General features: G+C 66.0%; 1 protein-coding gene across 1 annotated transcript; it reads right to left on the bottom strand.

Annotated features, from left to right (window-relative positions):
* Positions 1-511: 511 nt before the first annotated feature.
* SPATC1 (spermatogenesis and centriole associated 1) lies at positions 512-9,669 on the bottom strand. The gene is made up of 5 exons (XM_058659438.1): positions 9,329-9,669; positions 3,290-3,892; positions 2,764-3,198; positions 2,530-2,669; positions 512-890 (listed from the first exon to the last, which is right to left on the bottom strand). Exons 1-5 carry the CDS (start codon positions 9,537-9,539, stop codon positions 561-563), a joined length of 1,719 nt encoding a protein of 572 aa, XP_058515421.1. The 5' UTR covers positions 9,540-9,669; the 3' UTR covers positions 512-560.
* Between the last annotated feature and the right edge of the window lie 607 nt (positions 9,670-10,276).

Below are 10,276 nucleotides of genomic sequence, written 5' to 3'. Positions count from 1 at the left end.
TCCGCAACCGGTGTGGGAGCCCGAAATGGCCCTGGGTGGCTTGGGTTGGGGCTGACACTTGCCTCTACCGGCCTGCCTGCTATGTGTCGCAGAGTGCCCAGGGGACAAACGGCCCAGCGGTCCGACTGGACGCCCCTGCCCTCTGCTGGAGCTTGGGAATGACGGAGGGACCAGGAGCCTCTCACAGCCAGTGCGGGCCTGGGCGCCTTGTTGGCTGCTGACGCATCTGCACCGGACCCCAGAGAGGCTCCTCCTTCCTCTGCTTGTCGGCCTGTGGGCCAGGGGCCCTAGCCCTGACCGCCCTGCAGCCCTGCCCTCCGCTGCACATGTGCCCACCACCCTCCCTCTGGTTTGTGCCTGTCTCCAAACTTCAGGGGCCTCCGTTGCTTTCCTGGTGGCCAAGCTGGGGGAGACTGGGGGGTCTTCCAATCGGTGCCTTCAGCCCATGTCTGGGGTGCCGAAGGGGTGGCCTGCGGGGCAAGCCCACCTAGCAGAGCAGGAGCCTGGTGGCTTGGTGTCTGGGGGGCTTTAATGGTCCTGCCTGGGGAGGGGCTGCTGCGTCACCAGATGAACATGGGCTTGCCGTCGTCGTGTGCCAGCTGGTTGAGGCAGGACAGCAGCAGCAGAGCGTCGGTGAGCATGCTGGGGTGCACTGTCTCCACCAGCACCCGCTGCAGGAAGTCCACGGTGTAGGAGCCCCCCTCGGAGGCAGCCAGCTCGGGCCGCTCCCGCAGGATGCCGTAGGCATTGACCAGCTGCTCCGTGAGCGCCGGGTGCACCCGCCCATTGTAGCCCAGGCTCTGCAGCCGGTTCATGATGCTCACGTAGCGCTGTGTGAGCGTCTGGCACAACTCCTCGTCCAGCTTGTGGTCACTGGGGTTCAGTGAGGCCTGCGGGCAGGGCGTTTGGCCGTCAGATGGGCAGTGGCGGCGGCTGCCCGGGGCTCTGGGGCAGTGAGCCCAGCGAGCTGAGACTCCCAGGGGACCCCCTCTGCCCAGGGTGGGCATGCTTCTCTCATGGCCTGGCAGGTGTAAGGGTTGAACAAAACCACCTCAGAGCAGCACGTGTGTGGTCAGTACCAGGCCCAGGGAGGGCCTTGTCGCTGCCCCAAGGTGGATGTAAACAGAAGGCGTGTGTGTGTGTGGTGAGTTAGGACAAGGCATGGGGTCAACTTCCATCCCTCACATTCCAGGGCCCCCACACCCATCATCATCACCCCAACACTCCATCCAGGTCTCCCACACAGGGTCCAGGCTTTTTGCTTGGGTTCCATCCTTCCACTGTGTCCCCGAGTGCATGAGCAGGGAGCTGGATGGGAGTGGAGCAGCCGGGACTGGGAGCAGTGTTTCCATGTGGGATGCCTGCACTGTAGGGGCTTCGTGGGTGCTGCACCCCATTGCCTCAAGCCCCGCTGTGTTACTCTCGGCTTCACACCCTCTTTGGAGCAGTCGGGACTGGGCCGGCAATCACAGAGTGTGCTGGTGGAGCAGCTCTACCTGCTGTGCCGTGGCACTGGCCCCAGTTAAAAACAACCTGGCCAGCACTGTGGCGGAGTTGAGCTAAGGAACTCGCCAACTGAGCCCTTGCAAGAAGGCAGAGCCCTGTGGACGTGCGGAAGGACAGTGCTGGGAAGGCTGGTGTGGAGGACCGGGGCAGCCACAGCCCTTCCCAGCCAGCTTCCCGCTCAGCAGCACCCCAGTCCTGGGCTCCTGCCACCCACGTGGGAGACGAGGGTGGGGCTCTGCACTGCTGGCCTTGCCCTGGTCCGGCTCTGGTGCGGGGCTTTGGGATGTCTCTCTCTCTGCCTTTCAAAGAAATATATAAATCGTTCAATAAAATGAGAAGCCTGTTCAGTGAGGTTTAGCCTCACACCATGACAGCTGACCTCACAGAGGCATGCCCTCCACAGGTGCCAACCCCGAGGAGGGACAACCAAGGACCCCGCGCAGTGCTGGCTGCAGGCAGGGACACCCATGGTCTCACTCCTGCCACGTGGCCTGCCCCACAGCAGTCCCACAGTGGCCCCTGGAGCACGCTGCTGCATGTCCAGTGGCTGCCAAGGTCGCCTATGCGTGCCTAAGGCTGCCCACCCCACCCCTGCCAGCCAGAGGCTCTGGGCGGTGACCTCACTCTCCCCAGGTACCCGGGGTCCCCACAGGGGAGGCCGGGCTGGGCAGGCTGACCCAGACTGAGAGAACCACTCTTCCAAGGCCTGCGGTGCCTGCCCCTGCTCCCGCTGTCTGCTTGCAGAGAGGCTGTGGGGCCGGGCTTGGAGGCCTTCCGCGCCTGATGCCCGGGACCCCCAACCCCTCCAAGCTGGAGATGTGCGCAAGGGTCCTCAGAGCAGCCCCCTGGAGGTGTGTGTAGGGAGTCTCCACCCCAGCCCCCCCAGGCGTGTGGGAGGGGTCCCACCGCAGCCCCTGGAGGTGTGTGTGGGGGGTCCCGCCGCAGCCCCTGGAGGTGTGTGGGAGGGTTCCCCCAGTGTGTGGGAGGGGTCCCAGGCCCCTGGCAGCGTCGGCAGCCCCGCACCTGGATGATCTTCTCCGGGATGTTGGACACGGTGAAGCCGTAGAGGCGCACACGCTCCGGGAAGATGCTGGACAGGATCCTACGGTCCAGCTGGAAGGCGATCTCGCCCACCAGCCTCTCCCAGGCCAGCTGCTTGGACTCTGCAGAGGCCGGAGCAGGGGGTAGCAGGGGCCTGGCAGCCGCCCCGGCCAGCCGCCAGGGCCAGCCGTCCCTCCCCTCCCCCGCGGCACTGACCTCGGGGCGCGTCTCGGGAGCTCTCTGGGAACTTGCTGCTCTTGCGGTGGGTCATCTTCCGATCCAGCTCCAGGACACTCTTGCGGGCCGCCTCCAAGGGGCGCGAGCCCCGGGTGTCGCTGACTGAGGCCGGGGAGGACACGGTGCGCGGTGGGGAGGGCTGCGAGTTGCGCGGGGTTGAGTGGGGGCCGGCAGAGGCCTGCACGTGGCTGGGGGGCTGGGAGGGCGCGGGCGCGGCGGTAGTGGAGCCGTAGCCCGGGGTGGACTGCGGGGCAGAGGCGGCGGGGACCCCCTGTGCTTGGGGGGCCCCGGGCTGGGCCCGGTCTGAGGTGCCATGTGCAAAGGCCGTGGCGCCTGCGGGGGTGGAGGTCTGGAGGGGAGCATCCGCGAACGTCACGCCGGGGGGCTCTGGATCCTGGGACATCCGTGCGTGCTCTGGGGAGGAGGGGTGAGGATGACAGCGGCGAGCACAGCCGGCGCCGGGCCCCCTCCATGTCCCCCGCCCCCTCCCGGCCCCCTGCGTTACCTTTGGGCGCGGGCGCAGGGGTGGCCAAGGCCTGGGGCCCCGAGGAGTGCAGGGGTTCCGCCACCTGCACCCTGGGGGCCTCCGATAGCACCAGGTTGCCCATGGGGCTGGCCAGAAGGTTCTGAGGGACACCTATGGGGGCAGCTGTGGAGCTGAGCAGGGGGCTGCTGAACGAGAGCGCCACGGGGCTCCCCATGGGGGCCATCAGAGGGCTACTCTGCGACACGGCCAGTGGGCCAGCCAGGGGGCTGCTGGGAGTCAGCGAGCCAGTGGAGAGCATGCCCAAAGAGCCGGTCAGCGTGCCCATGGAGGGCATGGCCACCGACCCTGCCAGGTGGCCAGGGGGAGGCAGGCCCAGGGAGTTGGACAAAGTGCTCGAGGGCGCTAGGTGGCTGGGCAGGTGGCGGGGCAGTGGCCCACTCAGGAGGCCAGAGATGGGGCTGCTCTGCATTGCTGGGGTGGGGCTGGGCAGCAGGGTGCCCAGGGGGCTCATTCCAGGCTGTGGGCTTCCCAGCATGTCGGCCAGCGGCGCCAGGGGCGTGATTCCCATCTCCTCCAGCGTGGGTTCCTTGGCTGTCGCTGTGGCCGTGGGCAGGAAGACATCTGAGGGGCAACAGAGAAGGCCCCAGGTGAGCCTGACCAGGAGCACCAGCCCAGCCCTGCCCCAGCCGGTGGGCCCAACCCAGCTGCCTCAGCTGCCCCAGCTGCCCCAGCCTCTCCCTGGCCTGCCTGATCTCCAGAGGTCCCAGAGCAGTGGGGCCTGGGGTGGGGCATAATGGCTGTACCAGGCTGAGCCACCCACAGCCCAGTGCCTGTGCCCCTGGCTGCCCTGAGCCAGAAACGCGGGTGTGGGAAGACAGCTGTGTGAGGGCGTGGGAGTTACTTGGCGGGTCACAGGGAGAGTCCCGGGACTGAGTCTGTGTGGTCGGAACCACAGCCGCCTGACCTAGCTCACAGCTCGGCGCAGGGCAGCCCCACGATCTGGCAGCATGATGTGTAGGGACAGTGTTTCGGTGGAGATCCAGGCAGTACCCTCACCCTTGGTGCACCTCCCTGAACCCAATACGAGAGGCCCCATGCGGGGTGGTGCCCCACATTCACTGGCCACCTGATGGTCTCCCAGACCACATAGTAAGTCTGCTGTGGCTTGCTCCGAAGAGTCGGGACCCTCTGGGCAGCAGATGGCAGGAGAGAAGGCGGCTATGGGCCACTGTCCCTGTGAGGTGGGGCGGGGGTGAGACCCCGGGTGAGGCTGCCCCTGGCATCCACAGGTCCAGGAGACGTGACCACACCACTGTGTGCTGGTGCTTGCCTGAGGGCGACTGGCCAGAGGCAAAGGGGGCAGGGTGGCGCAGTGGGCTGAGCTGCCGCTGGGAAGGCCCACACCCCGATCCAGAGTGAGGGGTTCAAGCAACCCCAGCACCCTCTCACCTTGCTGCCCTGGGGAGCCTCGCTGTGCTCGCTCCTGGGGGTGGGGTGGGGTCCTGGGGCGAGTGGCCCCTGCCTGTCAGGGCCTGCGTCGATTTGGGGTGCACGTCCTGTCTGTTGGCCTCCTGCAGGAGCTGCTGGTCCCCTGGCCGCCTTCTGGGCAGCCGAGGCTTCGCCCGGGGCGTGTTCTCTGCTGGCATGCTACCCTGCCCAGCCACTGACAGTAGGGCCCAGCCTTGTGTCCCCACACGGGAGAGGGACCTGGGTCCCCTGACAGTGCCCAGCTGCTGTGTCAGTGTTTACAGAGTGGCCTGGTAAACGAGCTGTGGAGGCAGCCACGTGGGATGGCCACGTACTTTCACACCCTTGCAAGCAAAAATTAAAACAAGAGCTCAAACTATGACCACATCAAAAAGCATAACTGCTTAGGATTCAGCAAGAGACACACAAAATCAGGCCTCGTGGGAAGAGCTTGAGGCGGATGGGAGAGACGGCTGCCGTACACGGGGTGCTGTGGGTCCCGAACAGCCAGTGCTCACCCGGGAGAGGAAGGCAGGGGCTCGCCTGCACGTCCCACTGCCCGCCGGCACACGGTCCCTGCGCTGCGTGCCTGCATTCGCAGAGTGGGCAGAACTGGTGCCCAGAGCAAAACCACACGTCCATGACCCACTAATTGTGACCTAGGGTGCCAGGCGGGGGTGTGCGGCCGGCTGGATGTCCACGGCCACGGGAGTGAGGTCAGAGACTCCGGCCACACTGCACACACGCGTGACATGGAGACGAAATCGTGGAGGATCGGCACGGCCGTGGCTGTGGCAGATGCACAGCCTAGGCACGAGAGACATGGCACGTCACCCAGACCTCAGCAAGTGTAAAAGACCCAAGTCCTACACAGACAAAGAGCCCGGTTGAAAAATGGGAAAAGCCTTTTTCCTTTATGGTCAGGAAGCCCCAAGGGGCGTTGGGTCATCCCCACAGGTGGCCGTGACACAACCAGAACCCTCCCCTGTGGCTGGCAGGAGCGCCCGGCGAGGAACTGTCCCTCAGCGTGAAGACCCGACACCCCTCAGGCGCCGGAGCCCTGGCGGCTACTGCAGGGATAGGGGTTAGGGGCCGTGGGTGCAGCCGTGGGTCCAATTGGAGTTTGGGGTCTGTTGGGGTGCTCATTGTATGGACAGCAACATGCGTGGTGATGGCCTTTTGGTTTTTTTTTTTTAGATTTATCTTATTATTGGAAAGATCTGTCTCAGGAGAGACAGAGAGAAAGATCCTCCATCTGCTGGCTCACTCGCCAAGTGGCTGCAACGGCCGGAGCTGAGCAGATCTGAAGCCAGGATCCAGGAGCCTCCTCTGGGTCGCTCACACGGGTGCAGGCTACTAGGGCTTTGGGCCGTCCTTGACAGCTTTCCCAGGCCACAAGTAGGGAGCTGGATGGCAAGGTGGGTGGCCAGGACACAAACCAGTGCCCATACGTGATCCCGGCAGATGCAAGGTGAGGACTTTAGCCACTAGGCTACCGCGTGGACCCCAGGGGCTGCCTTCTGCACATTGTTCCTAAGGGGACTTGAGTCTGTGAGCTCAGCCAAGACCAGGGCCTCGGGAAGGGCCACTTTCTGGGTTTGCTCCCTTGGACAACCTGCTTTCCCTGGAAACATAGTTGTTGTGCCCCCGGCATCCGACTTCCCGCCCAGGCCCACCACTGGCGACGCCCCTCTAGAGCCCTGAGCCAATGGCCGGCCTTGCCCTCTGTCCTCCGAGGACAGACACAGCTGACCGAGGGTCCTGGCGCGGGGGCCACACCTGGAGGCCAAGGCTCTCCACACGGGCCTGGAAGGGCTGGGCTTCCTCAGGCAGAAGCTTCCAGTGGGAGTGGGGTGTTTGTGGGGACAGGGAAGAGTTAGGGGGCAGGCAGGATGTCCACATGTCCAACGGGAGGGGAGGGTCTCGAAGTATGAGGAAGGGGGCCTTAAGGGGAAAAGGGGGGTGGTCCTGACAGAGGACCAGTCTAAGGAGCAGGGGGTCCTGAGGCAGGAGGGGGGTCCTGGGAGAAGGGGGTGTCCTGAGGGCAGGTCCTGAGGCAGGAGAGGGGGGCCCTGAGGCGGGAGGGGGCCCTAGGGGGAAGGGGGTGTCCCCTCAGGGGGACGGTGGGGGGGTTCTGAGGACCCAAGGGGGCGGCCCGCACCCACAGGCTCCAGCGCCCCGGATGTGGCCCTGGGCTCCCGTGGGTGTCTCCTGAGGGGCCGCTTGGGGCGGCTCTGCCTCTCCCATCCCCAATGCTGCTGTAGAGGCTGGATTACAGGGGCTGACTTCCCACGTGGGCCGCTGCTGCGTGGCTCCCAGCTCAGAGGACATTTCTAGAATAGAGGTCCCTGGGTCCCTCTCACTTGCTCTGCTCCTGCCTCCAGGGACAGTGGAAGACATGCGGCCGTGTCCTCAGGGCACCAGCCAGGCCCTGTCCCTGTCCTGGTTCCTGTCCCTACAGCTGGCTCCAGCTCCTGCCTGGCCCCTCACCGGGGACCTCTGAAACCCTCCTCTCTTCTCGGCTGCTTCTCCCTGTGCCCGCCTCGGGCTGAGCCGCTCTGGTCCAGGCCACGGGCATGTTGGGGGCTTGCCTGGCTGAGGGCCTGTGTCTCCACCTTGCCCTGCTGCTCTGACGGCTCCCCGGCCAGCTTCTCCCTGTCCCTGCTGTCCCCCGGCTCCAGCCCCGACCGCCTCCTGGGTGTTCACAGACTCCACATGGATGGCATGTACAAACACCACAGCCCCTAGCCCCCGCCTCTCCACCCCGCCCTCTCCCAGGTCCACCTGCAGGTGCACAGTTGGGGGCCCTGACCACAGGTCCGGCGTGAAGAAGCCAGCATTTCCACTCACTTGGTCGGCCTCCTGCGTCTTACCCTGATAGCCAACCTTCGAGAAAACCTGGAAGGTCACTCGGGAGTTTAGACTCGAGGCCTCCCTGGAGGTCTGCGGTTGGATGTGCTGGCTTGGGGAGGCCCCCCTCTTTCCTCCTGCGCCCACGCTCTTCCTGGCTGCTCCTAGGCCTGTGCCAGAGGGGCCCAATGCGTCTGCATGCCCCCAAGCTACACGTCCCCTGCCGCCCTTGGCAGAGTCGGCCTCTTTGTTTGCCCTTGGGGACTTGACTTTGAACTCCTCAGCCAGCACCTCCTGCCCCCACCTTCTGCTGCGGCACAGCCCTAACTCCTGGCCTGACCCACGAAGGAGCCTGGTTCCAGGAGCAGTAGGACAAGCAGGCCTGGCGAGGAGGGGGCCGAGGCGGGTGGCGAGGTGGGCGGCGAGGCGGCTGCAGGGCCCGGCCTGCGCAGTGGGCCGCCCCAGGGAGCCGGGGGCTGCACCCCCCTCAGCCCTTGTGTCCAAGCAGATGGCTTTGCCAGTGTCTAGCAGGAGTGGAGGCCTCTCCACCTGCTGTCCCTTCATTGTCTCCCACGGATGCTGGGGACCCTGGCGGACTTGACCTGCTCTCCCTGGAGTTCATGCTGGACCCAGACGGCACTCTTGCTGTGAGGAGCTGCTGCCGTGGGCCCCGCCCCTGCTGACCCGCTGCGGCTGCCTCGTGCGCAAAGCCACCACACAGACCTCAGCCTCTGGTGTGTGCCATTCGCCCCCGTGCCCCAGCGCTCGCACACACAGCCGGTCCTTGAGCCACAGTCAACGGGCTTCTCCTGAGGCCTGGAGGCCAGACTGCCGGCAAGGGACCATCCGGGGGTGCGCCCTGCCCAGCTGTGTGGGCTCCCCTCAGCCTGATGCTGCAGGAAGCTGGGCAGGCTGAAGGGGCCTGAGACCCCTGCATGGAATTGGAAAGGGGGCTTGCCTAGCCCGCTGCCCTGAGCATGGCGCTACTGGCACAGCGTTTAAGATGCTGCGGAGCTGGGTGTGATGGCAGGGCCTGCTGGTGCCTCCGAGACACCTTGAGTGGTACGCTGGACGTGTGCCATGGGCAGATGTGGGAGGGAAGGCAGCAGTGATGTGCCCTCGGGAGCAGGGCGGCCTCCTGCTTGGTGGGTGAAGCCGGGCTTGTGGCAGGGCGGGTCCCCGGGGGCTGGGCAGGCTCAGGACACCATGGGCGAGAAGGAAGGTGCCGTGGGGAGGGGGTAGAGGGAACAGTCACCAGCATTTCATCTGTCACCTGCTGTTGGCCCTGTGCCCGTTGGGACCCCACTGGGGCCTGCCGCTGTGAGAAGTCCTCCTTGGGCTGTCACCACACTGCCCACTGCCCGCCCACGTCCCTCGGCTTCCTGGCCTCGAGTACCCTCAGCTTGGTCGCTGCTCCAGGCTGGGGCCAAGCACTTGGCCTGGGCGGCTGTCCAGCCGGCACCTGCCCTGGCCTGGTGAAACACCAGCTTGGGTCCTGCAGGTCTCCCGCCCCCAGAGGGTGGGGGATGGGGACAGGGCAGCGGGGGCAGGTGGGGGCTGCTTGGCAGTTCACTTTAGGGGTGCTGGGGCAGCAGATGCTGCCCTCAGGAATGCTCCAGAGGGCAGGGCCCCGGGCCTTGTCCTCCTCCTGCCTGCTGGGGCCAGTGGTCTGAGGGTTGCTCTCTGCCCGCCTAGCCCCCGCTGCCCTCCTCTGCCGCCCTCCTGGCCCCCGGCTCTTACTGTTGCCCTGGCGGGTCGCAGAGCCTGCCACCACCTCCCCGAGGCCGCTGGGGAAGCCGCTGAGGCCGAGGCCACCAGCCTGGGTCTTGAGAGCCGATCTGAGCTCGTGGTTCTCCCGGATCAGCCGCACCAGCTTCTTGAGCTCCTCGTTTTCTCGCACAAGCCTCTCTATCTGATGGCGCAGCCCCTCGTAATTGGTGAGTAGAGACATGCCCCGGGCCAGCGGGAGGGGTGCGGCCCTCCGGAGGGCACCTCAGGCTGCCCAGGGCCCTGGGCCTTGCCCGGGCTGGAAGAGGGCGCCAGAGTCTGCAAGGCTGGCCCAGCGGCACTTGGGTATTGTGAGGTCAGAGCTGTGCCCTACTCTGCCCTCTGCCCTGCCAAACTCAGGCTACAGCTGGGGGACATGGCCGGCAGAGCTCGCTGCTGCGCTCCGGCTTTCCGCAGCCCACCTGGCCTGGCACTGGCACTCAACGGAATCCTGCGTGAGCAGCGCGCGGACAGAGGGACGGCAGGTGTGGGTCGGGGACGGGGACGGGGGGAGCTGCACCGCCCTGACACCCTGCCAGATGCGCCTCTTGCTCATGCTGAGGCTGCCAAGGGCAGTGCCCCACTGCAGGTTGTCTTCCTCTGGCCCCTGTGCCCAGGGTCAGCCTGGGGCTGCTGGCCGTGGGTGCCCTCCTCCACGGGGTGGACTTCCTGCGTCCTGGCCTGCTCGTCCGGGCGGCTCCTTGGGGTCTCTGTCTCAGTCCTTCCAGAAGCCGAGGTGGCGTTTCTTCCCTGGCTCCCGGAACGTGAACCTCCTCTCACCGGAGCTGGCCACAGGGGACACCTGACCCTGGGAGTCAGGGGCTGCCGTGTCCTGGGGGCTGGGCCGGTGGGGGGTTGCTGGTGGGCTCGAGGCGGGGGGAGACCAGCTGAGGCGGGCTTCAGCTTGAGAGCTACATTCCA

This window comes from Ochotona princeps, unplaced genomic scaffold, assembly GCF_030435755.1.
Source record: "Ochotona princeps isolate mOchPri1 unplaced genomic scaffold, mOchPri1.hap1 HAP1_SCAFFOLD_121, whole genome shotgun sequence".
Classification (NCBI taxonomy): domain Eukaryota; kingdom Metazoa; phylum Chordata; class Mammalia; order Lagomorpha; family Ochotonidae; genus Ochotona; species Ochotona princeps.
This window is presented reverse-complemented; position numbering and strand designations above follow the sequence as displayed.

Bases quoted from the DNA above. Each gene is read 5' to 3' on its own strand.
- SPATC1 (XM_058659438.1), bottom strand. From the start codon at position 9,539: ATGTCTCTACTCACCAATTACGAGGGGCTGCGCCATCAGATAGAGAGG. The intron at 3,893-9,328 runs GTAAGAGCCGGG...GTTGCCCCTCAG, and splicing joins TGCGACCCGCCAGGGCAACA to ATGTCTTCCTGCCCACGGCC. The intron at 891-2,529 runs GTGCGGGGCTGC...CCCTGCCCGCAG, and splicing joins TCCCGGAGAAGATCATCCAG to GCCTCACTGAACCCCAGTGA.